The sequence below is a fragment of the Passer montanus genome, unplaced genomic scaffold, assembly GCF_014805655.1.
Source record: "Passer montanus isolate IOZ18808 unplaced genomic scaffold, ASM1480565v1 scaffold10, whole genome shotgun sequence".
Lineage (NCBI taxonomy): Eukaryota > Metazoa > Chordata > Aves > Passeriformes > Passeridae > Passer > Passer montanus.
In genome coordinates this window covers 26,663,705-26,681,809 of record NW_024356505.1, presented here as the reverse complement: position 1 = coordinate 26,681,809, position 18,105 = coordinate 26,663,705, and the positions used below count along the sequence as shown (strand labels likewise).

The 18,105-nt window shown below is 36.6% G+C and overlaps 1 protein-coding gene across 1 annotated transcript in view; it reads right to left on the bottom strand.

The window, feature by feature from the left end:
- The window catches only part of ARMC3 (armadillo repeat containing 3), a 61,356-nt gene that overhangs the window by 10,310 nt on the left and 32,941 nt on the right, over positions 1-18,105 (bottom strand). Inside the window, exons 12-15 of the mRNA XM_039709745.1 lie at positions 7,426-7,675; positions 6,142-6,278; positions 2,566-2,734; positions 1,585-1,685 (exon numbers count right to left, since the gene is read on the bottom strand). Of these exons, the coding sequence (XP_039565679.1) occupies positions 1,585-1,685; positions 2,566-2,734; positions 6,142-6,278; positions 7,426-7,675 (657 nt within the window). The remainder of the gene's footprint in view (positions 1-1,584; positions 1,686-2,565; positions 2,735-6,141; positions 6,279-7,425; positions 7,676-18,105) is intronic.

The window sequence follows — 18,105 nt, the reverse complement described above, 5'->3', positions numbered from 1 at the left end:
CTCAGCCACTTCTCACATGGCTTCCCCTCAAGGCCCTTCACCATCCTCGTGGCTCTCCTTAAATGGTGTCTAATATTTTTCTTATACTGTGGCACTCATCAACTGGCCCCCCTTGGGTTACCTTGTCACAAAAGGAAATCAGGTTGGATAAGCAAGCCTTTACTCTCATGAAGTTGTGCTGGCTGTGACCAGTGAGTGTGTTGTCTTTAAGGTGTTTTTCAATACCTCCCAGAATAAACTTCTCCATAACTTTACCAGGCACTGGTGAAGTGATACTAACAGGCCTGTAGTCTTTATGCAGTGCTTGAAAATCAGGACATTCACCAGCTTCCAGACAGCTGAGACTTCTCTGTATTCCCAAGACTGTTCAAAAATCATCAAGAGAGGTTGTACAATAACATCATCCAGCTCTTTGAGGATTCCTGAATGAATTCCACCAGGCCCCATAGATTTGTAGGGATGCAGCTGGACCACCAGATCCTGCATAATTTCAGGGTTGACTGGGAACAGCTCACACCTCCTGAGGCAAATGGAGGGATCCTGTTGGTGCTCCTTTCCTCAAGTTCTGACACCCCAGTCACTCATCACTGGCCAACCTGGCTTTATCTCGTTCACCCTTTCAGGCTGGTTTAAAGCTCCGCCAATAAGCCCTACCAGTTCCTGTGCTAGAACTCTTTTTTTCTTCTGAGAATGCCCAGTGATGAATACAATAGTTACTGAGGAGTAACTGTTCAAAAGCAAGAAGCTGAAGACCTGATAGTTAAAGACAGCTCAAGGGATCAACAAAGAGCATGGAAGTCTAATTTGTCACAGATATTCCCAGACATCTTTATGGTGTCATATACAAGCTTAAAAGGGAAGCTAATGATACTGTAACCCAAATATGTGATGTGTTGACAGAGAAGAAGTTTTTGGACTTGCAAAATGTTGGTAGAGCAATCTTTGATCTGTGAGACTGTTTACAGGAAATGGCTCCCAGTTAAACAAGCCCAATACCAATTTCCGGCATTCAAATCTAAGAAGATTTGTTAGGCTGGCTTCAACTTAAACAGAGAAGAAATGGACACGGGTTCTTTATCAAGCCTGAGAGCTTAATGCTTGGCTTTGCCCCACCCTTAAAATTCCATGTATTTGTCTGTACAAGAGGACTATCAAATCATAGCTTTCATTGTCGAATGTTGACATTCAGCTCAGATGACATAATTATTGCAGCAGATGACAAGCTTTGTTATAACTAATAAAACACTGGGTGTCCCATCATCAGGAATCAAAGAGTGTTAAATGAATGAGTCTTCAAGGCTAAGATAAATAAAGCAACTCTACTGAATAAGCTATTTTCCAAATTCTTATTTTATAAAATATGAATGTTTTGCCTCCTAGGACATAAAAGCACTGTGCTGGGAATAAAATAGATGTCTCTATATGTGTGTATGTGGATAGATTACATAGATAGATAGGTAGATAGATAGATAGATAGATAGATAGATAGATAGATAGATAGAATGAAGTTTGTACTGGAAACAATGCAAACCATTAAAAAGATGAGCTATTACAACAAATACTAGAAGATCTAACATGACTCACACTTCTTGGGGTTTAGCATTGATGAAAATTATTGCCCGACGGTCAGTAAGCTCTTGCTTGCTTAGTTCTTCCAAAGACAAAAATTTCCCTCCATGTTTTATCTACAAAAAAAATTAGCATACAATATAAGGTTTTCTGTTCAGTTAAAGATGCAGAGAAAAAAAAATATATTTAAAAGATACCTAAACAGTAATTTAAAATTCCTAATCCTAAACCAAAGACTGTGTAAGAACTTATAAAGCTATTAAAAATATCTGAAATTATTTTCCTCTCAATTTGCATTTCCTTAATCAATTTTTCTTAGAAAAGATTGTTTATAAATATTTTAGCTTGTAATTATTGGTTTGAAGGTTTCCAAACAGTTCCAGAATAAGGAAATATTCCTGCCTCTGAAGGCTTTACAACATAGGATGAAATTTTCAAAAGCAACCAAGTGCTTTAGGAGTAGGTATTTCACTGATTGTCAGTAAGACTGGTATTTCTAATTTATCTGAGTATTTTGAAAAGTCCTTCTCAGATTTAAATTGAGCACAGCACTAATAAGTGATACTGGAGTCAGTCTTTATACACAAACACTTCTTTTGTGAGAGAAAGGGTCATGACCGAGGTGAAAACATGAACTCTTTGCTTCCTTATGTAAAAATTAACAAACAAAATGTCCATAGGCCATATAATGTCAAGTTAGCATTAAGTATAGTGCAGGGATAGAGACCAGAAGAACTGAAGCTTGAGAAAGGATGTGGAAGGGTCTGAACAGCTCAGATAGGACTGGGAAGATCACAACTAGAGAATACCATGAAGATGATTTCATCCATTAAGAAAGATAATCAAAAGAGATCTGTATAACAGCTGTGAAACTTCAGAACAAGAAAACAAAGTACTTTCTGTAGCCAGAATTTGGCTGTTGCTACAGTACTCTTTCTAAATTAAGAGGAAAATGTTACTCTTTCTAAATAGAGTAATTTGTTTAGAATAGCTTACCTGACCACAATCATAGAATCCATTAGTAATGATATTACTTGATGATAAATATCCCATCCGGCTGTACTTTTGGGAAAGATTATTATCAAGTAGCTTTTCCAGAGCAGCTTCACTAAACTTATTTTTATGCTTTGTTGACAGATTAATTTCTTCTAGGATGTCTAAAGCACTGATAAATAAAATACAAAGGCTAATTAATCATTAGATACTAATTAAATGTTATTATACAGCTCAGCATTAGTTTTCAGCATTACCAAGGCCAAGATAGATTCACTTCCAAGTGCTGATCCTGTGCCCTCTGGGCCAGCAAGGAGTGGCTGTGCTGCACAAAATTCCTTCTCTAGGGAAAGAAACCAGTGCTCAAAAGCAAAAGCAGTGCTCAAAAGCAAAAGCAATTCTTTTAGGTAGTTAAAGGCTACCTACAGAAATGCAGACAGGATTCCACAACCTTTTATCCAGAAGGATGTTATAGAGCACTGTAGAGAACTTGGGAGAAAAAACATACAAAAGGAATAATGATCAGAGCCGACCATATGATACAGTCCAGGCAACCCCTCTCACTCCTTTTCAGCTGCAAGGCAATTTGCAGATTCAGTTGTGCTTTATGCAATGTGTGAATCCTTCTGGCCTAGCACTGTTACTATGTTTGGGGGAGCACAACTGGCAGATATTTGCTAAACACGAACAAGCATGGAAGGAAAAGGAGTTGTGTCAACACCACCAGAATGGCGGATTTTTGCAGCATAGATATAGAAACAAATAGTAACTTGGGGACATGGGAGGACAGGAATTAATTTCCGGAACTTTTTCTGGTGCTGAAAGCCACAAACTGACAAGTTTTGACCTGAGAAACTTAAAACTTAGGGAAAAATCACTAAGAAAATAAAGGAAAGTGAATCAAGAAAACATTGCATACTGCAGTTCTAAGACTGTTCAGGAATGAAAAAAAATACACCAGGAAAAAAGGATTGTATATTCTCATGTGTGTGTAAGAGTACATATTCAAATATCTGTGTGTGACTATGCACACATACAGATATTCTTCATGTCCCAAGAAATCAATTTTATATATACACAATATACATATATATATTTCTGTGAACTACACAGGGAGCCTCAGCTGTGGACATCTACAACGTAGACTTCTGAAGGGATGAATTCAGATGAATTTCAGAGAGGAAGTGTTTCAGGCAAGGCAAATAACGTCCTTTTCTTACAGAAGAGAGAAGTGGGAGAAGATAGTGGAAGAGCAGTTCAGGCTGTATATCTACAGCATATTGCAGATAATCCGTAAGTAACACAGGGAACAATTTTAAAGGGGAAAATGAAAAAAGAAAGGCAGGTAAAATGTGTACAGCAGGGTCTAAATCAAATTACATTACAGGCACAATTATCCTCATACGGAAGATAACCCAAAACCAGATAAATAAAACAGCTACACCAAAAATTCCATGAAGAGTTGAAAAGCAAAAAAAAAAAAAAAAAGCCAGGAATGAAACAGAAATGAATGCCACTTCTAACAAAATAGAAAAAGTAAGGGACAAACCTGAAAGATGAACAGGCAAAGTGAGACACAACTATTCAGGGACTGAAACAAAAATAAATGTTTCACATGCTACAAGAGAGGAAAATGAATGCACGTCTATTACTCAGTGTGGGAAGAAAGCTCATAACAGATGGCACAAAAAGACTGAAGAGTCTGATACCTTTTTTGCTTCAGTTTTCATAGGAAGGTTTCAAGCAGATGCCTGGCAGTAATATTAACAAGGAGATAGAAACAATAGTCTTAAAATGTCTAGGATAAGTTTGAGGAGACATGGCTAGCAGTCCCTGAGGACACTTACCTCATATACTCTATGAATTTGCAAAAGCAACATTGGAACTCTTTATAATTGTATTGGAAAATTCTAGGCTAGATGGCTGGGGAGTGGAGAAGGGCAAAGATACTATCTAGTTTTGAAAAAACTATGAACAAGGAAAGTATAATAGAGATCATTCAGCCAAATTTCAGTGTCCAAAGAACACCATATTAAATTATTAAACCATCAGTAGGCAAGCAAGAAGAGATGAGAAATAGCCATGACGTATTTGTCAAGAATCAATCATGAAAAGTCAATCTAATCCTTGCTGCAATAGGGTAATTGACTCAACATATAGGCAGAAGAAGTAGATGTGAGATATGAGCTGAATTTGAGATATGTTTTGACTTTTACAAGTCTTTTCACTTATTCTTACTTGGATACTCATGAGCAGGTCAGGGAAATATGATCTACATGAAAATAACATGAACTAGTGCCTGACTAGTTGAAAAACTATGCTTAATGTATTATTATCAATAATGTGCTGTCAAACTTGAAGGACACAAAAATTGGAGTCCTGCTTGGATACTGTCAAAAAAGGGGATTAAATAAGAGCAGTGACATATGCAGGATAGAGAAAATAATTACTGAGCTGTATTTGATGGTGGTATGACCTCACCTGAAGTACCTCATCCAGGCTGGGAGATGGTACTTCAAAATGGCATAAAAAATTAGAGAAATTCAGAGATGTATGATGCAATTATACAAACAAAACTTGTCTAACATTTTTACTTTGTCATGAAAAAGAAACAAGAGGGACATGAAAAATTAGAAAATTCAGTGAGTTAAACTCAAATTGCTATAAAAAGTGGTTATTCAATCTCACTAGATGCAGGATAACATGATTTGTTTTAAGGGATATTTAAAACTGAGAAACCCCTTCCAAATGTAAGGGTATTCCAGCACGGAAACAGGTTAACTCAGAAAGTTGTCAAACCTCAGCTGGATCAGTATTTACCCATATTTACCCAAGCCAAAATATTTCAGTGTACCTTATTCAGTCTTACACTAGGATAGATCGATATCACCTTTGGGGTCTCCTCCTGATCTGAATTTCTGAGAGTCTCTGAAATTCCCTCCTAGATGGACTTAAAGTGTCTGTGCAGTCATCAGAGAAGCGCCCAGCAGAGGGAGCAGGGCAATTACAAATATTTTAATTTAACAGTAACTAAAGAGTCACCTTGTCTGAGGAGTCCTGTGTCATAATTCTTATAACCTAAACCAGCTTTTGTAATTCAGATATTAATATATGGACCTGGGACTTCCTAAGAAAGGATAAAACTGAACCACGTTTCCATGACACTTCAGCACAGCTGCAGTTAACCAGAGCTTTTAAATAAAATCTAGCCTGTGTGTAGTAAGTACAATTTACTGTATATTAAACTTAGTCTGAAACCTTTATTTCACTTTCAAATGTATGGGGCACTGTAGTCCTTAATATTGACTGATATAAGTTATCTTCAATATAAAGCCTAATTCAGTCACAGAAACAATAAATGTTTTATAATTCTAGACAGTTCTCTCAACAGGCTTATATTTTGTCAGAAGATTCTGTTCCTTAAAATCAATACCATTTCATCTCTAACATCTGTGGTGCTAAAGTAGTTTCAGCTTATCAGAAAGCTTTGTTATTCTGCTATAAATATACAAAGATTGACTTAAATTGAATTCTCTCATCAAACATTTTCTTTTGACTTTTGATATTATTTCTACTCACCCTAGCCTGCACAGTTCAACAGCAGTTAGTCCATCACTTGCACAGACCATAACAGCCCAACAGGCATTTCTTCTGACTTCTTCATTCTTAGAATGCAGCAATTCAACGAGTGGTCCCAGCCCGCCTACATTTCTTAACTATTAAAAAAGTGAAAACATTGCCACTTACATATTTCATCTATTCCAGCAAGAACAGCCTGTGAAATTCACCTCCCAAAACATTCAAGCTTTGTAGAAAAGCTAAATTGGGCTGAAAATAGGTAATTTATGGGGATTCTGTGTTCTGTGAAGTCTGCAGAGGCTGGAGCTTTTAAGTGGTACAAGGCAGGCGTCCCTTCTGGCTCTGCCCTGCTTTTCAGTTATTAGGCTGCAGTGTGGAACCTAAAGAGACTATGCAACCCAAGAGTGCCACAGAGACTCACACAGCTTTTTCTGTGTTCTGGTGCCTCCTAGCAACTAATTTACATCACAATACATTTGAATTTGTATTGTATGTATGACAATCTTATTAACATCCTATTCTCTTGTGTGCTACAGTATCTTTCCTATACATGCTGGAGGAAATATTGCTCATTTGGATTTTCGAAGAGAAAGACATTTTAAGGACACTGAAAGAGGTAGATTAATTATCTATGCCCCTTATTCATGTCCTAATTAATAGTCTTGACCCATGAGAAAACCCTAGCTTATGATTTATGAATGCACATAGCATCATTCTTATTTATGAGAAGAAAATACTATGACCAATTCATAAACAGCAAAGAGTTCAACTTGCTGGATGTCACTGATCAAAGGATTAATTATATTTTGAGTTTTGTCTGAAATACATTTACTCCATGCGCATCCAGTATCTCATTAATCAAGGTCAGACATTGCTGTTCAGGCCTTGAAAATGGGCAACAGAACACTGAAGGAGAGTAAAGGGGACTGAACTTCCCATCTTCAAAGTTGAGCCGACAGTTGCAGCTGAAAGAAACCTTGATGTTTAATGCTCCAAAATATACAGATCAAGATGTAGCCCTGGTTAAAGCTCACTGAAATCACTGAAAAGCTGCAAAGCATTAATTTGGTGCAAGCAAACACAGTCATGAAAAATTCAAGTTAAAGAAAACCCTTTCCAAAATCTCCTAAAAAACTGAGCTATATTTAGCAGAACAAGTATCACAAAAATAAGTAACTAAATAGAAAGCTCAGGACTTCTAGGTCAGACACAAGAGATTCCTGGTTAATATAACTCCCACCTCAGATCTAGAAACATCATCAATAAACACAACCTCAGTTTTACCTCAGCTCGAGCATCAGCATCACAGGCAAAGGCAGCCACAGCAAAGGCTGCTCTGCTCTGCACCTGGCTGTTGGTTGAGCGCAGCGGCCCCACAAGGGCACTCATGATGCCGTGGCTCTGGATACTGACACGGGATGGCTCCTGCAGGGACAGATTTGTGAGCACTGCAATGGCATTGGAAACGGCTCCATCTCTCTGGGCATTCAAGGTTTTCATTAATGGCACAATTCCTTCAGCCTCAGCCACAACACTGGCAAAATGAAAAAGGAGAAAGAATATTTGTTATTTTAGGACCATTTTTTCTTCTTACCATGCTGTTTTTACCAATTAAACTAGTATTACAGTTCAAGGTTTACAAATATACATATGTAGGCATCTGTATATATATGTGTGTGTTTGTGTGATTTCGATATGACTTACAGTGAGAAGTTCAAGAGGCACAACCACAGATAAACCAAGTCACAAACTTCTGGATTCTTTAACTTACAGGGACATGGATTCTTTCTGAGGTATTGAACAAGTTCAATTAAATCCTGCATCTTTTCAAAGGTGTAGAATTTCTGTATCTTTAGTTCCTGCAAATGCTCCTCTTAGCACCTCTTCCCATAATCATTCTAGCACTACTAATGAGCATTATAGTGAACAGAGTATCAAGATCATCTAGTCTATCAACAGCAGATCCAGTTTACATATTCCCTCTGTTACCAGATGATATTGCATCCATGGCTGAGGGGGCTGCCCCTCAGCAGTGCTGGAACAAATAAATGCTCCTGTGGACAAGTCCTAAGATAGATGTGCAAAATAATCTAGTATTTTATTGCTATTTCAGTATATGTTAATGTTATTTCAAATAATATTGGGGAAGATGGTTGGGATTTTTTTCTAAGGAGAACCTCATAGATTTAGGTTAGAGAACAGTCAAGGGAAAAAATAGCTGAAGAAGCATTATTAATGAAATAGCAACTTTGAGCACAAGACAGCAGAAGGTGTAAGGAGCTGTACTATTAGAGGATGTATAATTTTACTTAAGGCTAATCTGTTTGTTAAACAAAAGTTGGCAATATTGTTAGCAATAGGAATGCACAGATGGCAAGTCGAATGTTCACTGCAACTGGTTTTTATACCCTCTATTAGTACATGTTGTCGACATCAAAACCATTAAAAAAATCTTCAAAAAATGGTTTACACTTTTTATAGTTCTGCAGAATTTCTGTGAACACAGTCATAAAAGACATCTGTATGTGAAAATCCTTTACTTTAATAGTACCTTACCAAATTTTGGCTAATATTTGGATAACTTTCATGGATACAAAATAAACCAAGATTAGAAGTATCACATAAAAAAGACTGTTGGCATTGATAAAAACAAAAAACCCATGAGGAATGCTGACAGTCAGAGATTTATGCAAACGGGACAGAAAGTAGAATACATGCCAACCTGTGCCACTAATAATAATAATTATGAAAATAATCCCAACACATGGGCAACATGATCTAGGTCTTACTGTGAACTCATCTTAGTGCAAGTATCTCCACGTGGTCAGAGAGGGGGATGCAGCTGCTCCTGAGCATACCTGGAATGAACGAGCAAAACCTAATGGGGTTTGTTACTCTCATCTCTGCCTCAGGTGCAAAGCAGTGGCAGCTCACAAGCAGTGCTGGAGCAAGGATCTAACAATATCTGGCAGGAAGACAACAGTTACTTGTTTAGAAAACCAGGAAAAAAGCAGCAATCCAGGGACTGAAGGTGCAGCATTGAGATACGGGTCAGTTTGGTGTTGCCTAATTAACCCTCCTGGAGCACCAGCAGCTTTAATGCAAGCATTTTGGTTTCTATTCAGAAGTAAATCCCATGTTTTCAGATGTCCCATACTGCACCCCTCTCTCTTCCTTCAAGCAGCTGGATCTCCCTTTGGGTCCTCCTTCCCCTTTCCAACTTGACCAGATCAAGAGCTGAAAATGTTTTATTTGTTGGGTGGCTTTTTTTCCCTTGGTTGTTTTGGGGTTTTTACTTAGGTAAGGCCACTATATTTCTTTGGTTAATACTGTCTTATCTTGACCATGAAAATTTTATCCAAATTTTCAGCTTTAGGACTGTTGTAGCTCTACCCAGGCTGCTGTATATGAGGAAATTCTGGACACACTGATTGCACATGTAAGAATGAGCTGTACACCACATGTATCACAGGCTTGCTGGAAAACATCACATTAACAGCACGTGTAACAATGCCATGAGGTACCTGCTGGCACAGCTTGGGTGAAACCCACTACACACACACAGCTGCACACAGTGAGGTGTGTCCATGAGCTATCAGATTTACTGCACCATGCAGTGCACACACACACACTTTACCCAGGAAGGAAAAAAAAACAAAACCAAAATCAAGCTGTTGCTTCTTTACAATGGATACAGAAATTCCAGGATTTATGAGACAGATTCACTACTTATAAAATGCAGCACTGCATCTCACAGGTGTAGTACATCCAATATTTCTGCAGTAAGTACAGGACTTACTATTCCTATAGTACACTCAAGAATACACATATTCTCCCACAGGAGTTCCTAGTAAACATATAGTCCCTAACAGACTGGCTACAGAATGATACACAGCACTGAATGACATAGCTCACATCATAAGCAGATTTACTATAATTTCCATAAAACCAGCAAGTACACAAGCACTTAACAAAAGAGCAAGGTGACGGCTCCTCATGAGCTCAGAGCTGACCTCAGCAAGGTACAGAGCACAGCCAATTTTCTCAAGTGCCACTCAACTTCAAAAAGGTTGAGAACCACTGATTTAGAAGATCATACATATTTATTTCTATCCTGCGTTCTCCTTCTGCGCAGACTCGTTTTGAATCCCAGTTTCATGCACATGGTTTAATCAAGTAGCACATCTGAGCACAAGGCAAAAAGAATTTGTTCGAAGTGACAATGGCTGGTAACAAGAGTTGAAGGTAACCAATACCTTTGAGAATATTTTTAAGAGGGCATGAACATCTGAGGCCAGTACTGTGTAACAGAGAGGAATGGGGAATCCATAGTTCAGCTCATTCCTACTCCACAGGCCTCTGGAGAACACAGAAATAGCACTGTCACCCTGGGCCACAGAACCTGACCTCAGAAGGGAGCTGAGAGAATGAACATGGCTAAGTTTAAGGTGCTGAAATGCCACAACACTAAGTATGGAGGTCCTTGTTCTCTTTATCTTGGACAAAGACATGCATTGTGTAATTTTCTTATTACGAGCCAAGAAAAGCCAGAGAATGTTTTTACCAGCTCTGTCTTTGCTTAATGCAGATCAGCACTAGACTGATCTCCAGTGTGTTCTCCAGAACACACTCCTTCAGACACATCCTACTGAGACTGTGCAATTATCAGTGCTTCACTACAGAGCTATATCTTCAAGGAAGAACTGAGCCTGAGTTTAGCTGAAAAGAAGTATATACTTTTTGATGTGGAAAAATCACAAGATTTTTCCTCCATGTTTTGTATATATTCAAAGTACATACTTTCCTAAACAAGGAGAAAAGAGGTTAGGGAAAGTAACGAATACAACAACAAAAAAAAGAAAAAAAAAGGATGTTGCATCTGCCACATCACCATTTTTTCCTCAAAAGTGGAAGCTGCATATCTGAACTACAAACAGGAAGAAAAAAAAGACAAGACAGCTGTAGGAACTGCAGAGTTTAAATTAAAGTTAAAATAATTGAAATGTTATTAATTATAAACACATATTATGAGCTTTGGAATGCCTAACCTAACAAGGTTAGGTATTTACCTTAATCAGGGTATACACAGTTTAGGTACCCAAAGGAGCCTAAGCATGCTCTTTAGTGAAACAGTAAAATTCTGATTACAATTGGATTCAAATTACTGTATTCATGAATAGCCAAAATATTTTTTCAGGTGTCATTGGGGACACAAATATGAAAAGGTTATATAATAAATATTTAATTTATTCATTTTAAATACACATCGTAGTCTTAAGAGATTTTCTTGAATATTCTCTAAAAGTTAACACAAGCCTCAAAGAATAAATGCTGAGAGACTGAGGATAAACAAACATTTTCTTTATTGCTTTTACTGCAAAAATAAATTAAAAGTTGACAACAACTGTCAATTTAATAAATTAAAAGTTGACAAAATCATTACCAAAAATTTCACAATACAAACGTTTTTTAACAGACATTTTGGAGATGTGTATGAATGTCACTGAAGTGAGCATTTTGTTGCTGTAGTTGTCTGGGGTGCGATAGGAAAGCTCAGATATTGGGAGTATGCTGTGAAAACAATCAGCAGTAAAAAATTGATGAAAATCCTTTGGGGTTTTTATACCTCATTTTACTTTCAGTACTATAAGCACTCTGCAGCAAGAACCACCTTTTAGTTGGCATCACAGGACCATAAAAGCTCTGCTCTGTGACCAAACCTTCTAGCCACAGCAAGAAAAAGAACAGATTATTTACTTAGAGCATCAGGAATGGTCCAGCTAGCTTTTCTTCCTGAAGAGAAAGTCTAGCCTAAGGGAGAAAGCAAGTAAAAGTGTTCAAAGAGCTGCCAGAAAACACTGAGATTACCCTCAAAACCCTCAACTTAAACAACCTCCGGGGGAGGGGAGAGAGAGAAGAGCTGTACAGCTTGACACCACTGTTTACTCAGAATTGTACTAAATTTACACTAGTGAGATTGACACTTCATAAAAATTGTAAAGTATTGGTAAAGTTTGGTTTTGTTTCTTCTACTATGACTGAATATAAACTATTTTTATAATCAATTATATTTTTATTCACTTCTATGCTGTTTACTCCCCCTCTCCTGACAGAGGATTTAACACAATTTCTGCTCAGAAAAAATTCAAATTTTTCCTCCTCACTGGACTTTATTTTTTTTCAAATGTGTTTGCAACTGCATGTTTAATTTCTGTGCAAAATTACTGTGATTGTGTGTGAGGTGCTTAGCTAGCCATTTATGCCTGTGCATAGCTCATTTTCATACATAATTGCATGTAAATTATGCATAAGAATTATGCATCTAATTACACACATTTTTTAAAATCAACCCTATCTGTGTTAAATCGTATGACTTCTTTTTCACACAAGGCATTTTTGATCCAGCTCTCTTATGCAATTTCTGTCTGAGAAAGAATATCATAACCAGAAGTTTTAAAAAGCATCAAGAAATAGCTTCCTTTTTTATTCCTTAAATGTATTCATATTCTTCATTAGCCTTGTTATGCCATCAGAATAATCACATCCAATAAATATCTTCTGCACTTATCAAAAATTTCAATTTGTGATTTAATTATTTTCAAAAGCAATTGACTGTTGTAAATAGTCACATGTATTTTATTTAAAGACTAATATTACTTCTGTTTTCTTCACTAGACAAGAGAGATTAATGTCAGAATGTTTATTCTGAGTAAGGGAATCTTGCACAAGAGACTCTGATCTACAGTCTGGGAGCCCTTTGTGCTCCAATAAAAATATTCATGATATCAACAAACCATGCTAATTTTTCATTTCACGAACCGAAGGCTCTATTCCTATTTTCTAATGACAAGTATCTTGTTAAAACTGTAACAACACCAAAACTCAATAAACCTCACAGTCTGGATATAATAAAAGCTTAAACTGTCTGGGTTAGCAGAGACTGTAATACCTGACTGTCATTTAGCAATTCACAGAGATCTTCTAATGTCTATCATTGTACTCATCTGACAAAGTCACACAGATCTCAGGTCTAAAACTGTAGTACAGCTAATTTAAAATATTACAGGAGCATTGGTAATGAACTATCTGTTCATGATGCCTGAGACTTTCAGTTACAGTAGTATTTGCAACCTTTGTAAAGAATTTCTGATATTTTCACTACTATGTGGAAGGCTTAAAATTCAACAATAGAAACCCTTTTTGCTCCTGAAAGATCCCGTGGTTCTTCTTTGGAAGCACCAGCTGAGGAAGGATAAAAGAGCTGTGCCAAGTCAGTCTCTACACACAGTATACTTTGAATTGTGAACTTCAGCTTTCACTTCTGGATAACTCTTTTCTGGACAACTGTGAATATATCTCAAAGGGCAGCTGTCTGTTTTGCCATGCTACAAGCTCAAGCTCTTACCATGATTTAGGGTGCAGAAATTAATTTTAATTAATTTTAGCTTTGTCTCTTTAAATTACATCTCTAAGAAAGTACATGTATCTGACTATGTTACGATAAAATTACTAAGAGTGTATGTCAAAATGTTAAAGTTACTTGTGAAACCCTATTTTTAGCGGATGACAGTCTGAGTGGCCAACATGCCATAGTCAGTGCACAGGTTAAATTCACAGCAGAGCAGAATTAAGCTTGCACGGTCAGTCATAACCCTGAAATTTCCTTACAGAAAAATTTCCTTTGTTCAAATAAACAACTTCACACTTTAAATAAACAAATAAAGAAGTTCACTTACTATAAGTAAGTTAAAATATATACTTAAATAATTTAATTTAGAAATCTACTACAAAAAAATGTGCATGCAAAAGCACCATATGTAGAATAACCCTTGCCACTTTTAATTAATAAAAAGCATAATTTATCTCAGTGCATATCACTGAATGACATTGCAAGAATACACACTCAAGAGTAATCATGGTACTTGTGCCACTACACAAAATAAAGTTTTTTCTCCCAGGCTTAGAAGTCTCCATCCAGGAAGAAAAAGTTTTCACCTGATCCACAGAAATCCATCCTGGGAAGTTACAGGTGACAACAAACATGCTCTAAGTGAAATTCCAGCTGTCCACAGCTAAGATAAACAGTGATCATACTGCAAGGCTTTGAAAGTAGGGTTGTACAAACGGGCGAAAAGATTCTTCAGTATCTACAAGGAGTAAAATTTCTGTGTAGTTATCATCATTCCAGATCACAAGTGTTCTGCACTCTGAAACTATTTTAGACCTACTTAGATTTCCATGCACTTTATGATGTAGTGACATGAGATCTGTGTTAGATAGAGATAAACATTCTATTTTGGTCTTTGTCTTGAATATAACCCTAAAGCTAAAAAAACAACAACAAAAAAAATAAACCATCCAGGAGAATGTGTAACAATTTTTTTTTTTTTTGGGTGAAAGTCTGCAGGGAAGAAAACAGTTACCATGTCTGAGCCTACAGAAGGACTTTGCCGTGCAGCCACACCTTCCCAATCTAAGACAAAAATACAACAGCTGGCTGTGTGAAAGGTTTTTGACTGCCAGCAAAGCACAGACCCATGTACGTGGGTTGTGTATCACTCATTTGATGTTAAAGTCTTAATGGGAACCCGTTTCTGAGTGACATCCAGGCACAGGACTTAAATCAGCTTTTCTGCCAAGGGAGAAATTTGTCATCAAACATTTTGCAGTTTTCAATGGAAGTCAAGATGTAACTTGCAGGGGAAAGCTTGTGAGCTCTTAGTTAGTGGGTAAAATGACTGTTGTTTTTTTTTTTTTTAAATATAGTTCCTCCCACAATATGGATACAGAGTAAGAGAAAAGAAAAAGAGGAATCTGTTTGTGGCCTGACATAACTGTATTTTACAGGACATAGATGTGAATGCTAATGTAAAAAAGTAACAGCACAACCCAAAAAACTCAAAAACATCCCTTTGCCTTGCAGCACATTAGCTCAAAAATAGAATTCTGTCGCTAGGGGTCAGTATTAAAACATATTACAGCTACACAATACAGTCAGCATTCTATTGTTGATTTCCTCCTTCAGAAAAACGAACTTATGACATAAAGAACTAAAACCACAAAAAAAGACAAAACCTGCAGTGGATCATCACCTTTTAATGCTATTAAATTTGTGTTCCTGTTCTCATAAATTAACACATATATTCATGCAAATGTATTATCTTACATAATATTGACACTTTAATATTTATGTGAATTAGGTTCAATTTACAGTCTTGAAATAGAAAAGCTATTACTAAGTTTCCCATTTTCTAATAGAGAAGATTACTACCTAGTGATATTATTACCTAATGGAAGTAATCCCTACTTCCTAATAACAATATTTGGAATGTAAAAAAACCTGGATGTTCTTCAAATTTATTCTTTAACAGCCATACTTGTCTTATAAACAATAAAAAAAAATGTATTGTGTACCAAAAATCTCAGTTGAAAAAGGTGAGACGCTGTCTCTGGCTCACAACAAGTGAAACAGACTGAGGATGTATTTTGAGTCATTAGATCAGTGTATGAATTTCAGTTTGGAATAATAGATATAACACCCACTAAAGTCAAGGGAACAACTCACTTTCTTCTCACTGGGCACTGTCCATAACCTATGAGTTCCCAACCTCTCCTCCTATCCCAAACTGCTCTCAAATCTTGATAATCTTGATACATTTGAGAAACCATACATTCAGATACTGCACTAATGCCTGGAACTGCCTATATGGATATAACCTTTGCAAATTCAAAAAGGTTCTCTCATTCAATTAAGAATTAGAAAATTAAATAACATCAAGCTTGCTGACTTTGTAAATTTTGGGATGATACTTTACTATCTTGAATCCAGATACAAAACAGAATTTTGTCACCTGACACTTATTATAAACCCCAGGAGAAATATTCTGTCATAAGTCTGTTATGTACCACAACTTTCTGCAGCCCTTGGTACAGATGAAGAAAAACCATCCTTTTCCTTCTTTCCCCAGATCAAATTCTAACTGAATGCTATAAATTTTGATGTTAAAATAAGCAATTGAGGACAAATATTATTGAGGTTAAAAATTAGTTTTCATGTCTAGCATGAAGTTCTAAATTTCAGAGCATATGTTTTCCTTTAGTGGCAAATCCATTAGGTGCCCACAATTCAGACATTGCCAGATTTATGAAGGCAGCTATTAGAAATGGCATTTGTGCTACGACAATGCTGAAGGAAAGAGCTGGTCAAATTCATGTCTGACTAACTGGTATACGTGAGAGCTTATTTCTGTGTGCTACTTCTCATATCATATTTATATTTAACATGATTATCTAATCCTAAATACATGAAAAGCGACAATAATTTATTATAATTTAAATGAGAAAAAATAGGCAGAGGCTGAGGTAAGCCATTTGTTCCAGGATTAGATGTGTGGCACAGAATCACTTATGTTCCTGCCCAACAGATGACGCTGCTGTTTCTTTGTTCGTGTGCAATTGTTCCATTCGTGCATCACATCCGTTACTGGAGTGACTGCACCCACACTGCCCGGTGCCTGGACACAGCAAAACCAGAGAGCTTCAGGGATTCTTTAGATGGCATTCTGCTGCCCAAATAACTGCTTTCAATAAAGCAAGTTATTGCTCTGGATTAAAAAAATATGATAGAAAGACGGATGCAAATACCCAGCTGAATATAATTCTCTTTTTTTCCAGAAGCAGACCACAGAAACAAATTCTGACATATTTATCAAGGATGACCTCAGAGCTATGTATGCATAGTAACATAAGACATTAGAATAAGCACATGAGATATTAAACTGCAACATACTTTGCAATTTTATTTTTACTGAGCCTAATTATTAACAAGGATTTGTCATCAATATTGATCAGCATTAAAACTCTGTCCGTATAGTAAAATTCTTATAAAAACATATTCTGAGGATGTCAGTCTGTAAACTAAGGAGGCATTTGACCACTGTATTTTTTCCTATGTGCTATTGAAGTGGGACACAACATCAGCTCTGCAGCAAAAACTTAAATGATGAAATATTTTAGAAGTTATTGATATTAATTGCTATGTGTTCTGGTAGAGATCCTATTGAAAATCCATGTTCTCCAGTAAACCTGAAATTTCAAACCACTTGTATGGGACTCATGTCCTCTTCTGCTCTAGATTTTTTGATAAAATACAAACAGGGAAGTGGAGTAATTAATTTACTTATTTTTGCCAAATCGTGGTTGCTTGAGGACTTGTGTCAAATGACAAGCTGGTCTCTTGTCCCGTTCATCATGAACAGGTGTTCTAATTACCAAACCTCCACCACATTTGACACCGTTATTAGCTGTCTCAGTTGAGGAACAAAGGATTGATTGGGTAGGGGTATAGAACCAGCCTTTCATTGCTGTGGGGAAGCACCTAAAGGTCAAGGTTAATATACATTAGTGGGGGGTAGTATTGCCCATTGCCTATGCTGTTCTTGTGCTATTAATCAATGGAAGACTTTAGCTTTATGAGTTACCTATGGTGGGAGTTTTAATTAAAAAATTGCTTTAAATTGCATTTTTTTCTGTATTATATTAAAAGTTGGTAGCACTTTTTGATACTCCTAATAAGAACAACAAATCTCCAGCAAAAATGGCAACATCTTGTGTTCATTTTGTATCCTCAAACGTATACTGTACCAAATAAAAGGGCAAGGTACACATCCTTCAATCAACATAATATAGAAAAATGCTTATGAAATGAAATACAGCAGAACACATACATATGAATTCAACAAGGCTGAATATTTGACTGGCCAGTAAAAAGTGAAAGCACTTAAAGCAAATAGTCTTCCCCATCACTGGACCCATTTTGGTCTTGCCACATAAGGTCCACCTGCTGCTACTACCTTTCTGATTTTATATTCTTGAAGTTTATATTCTATATAAGAAGAATTTAATACATAACTGACAAAAGGGCATAGTCTCATCAGCTTCATTTGAGATCAGAATATTGTCAAC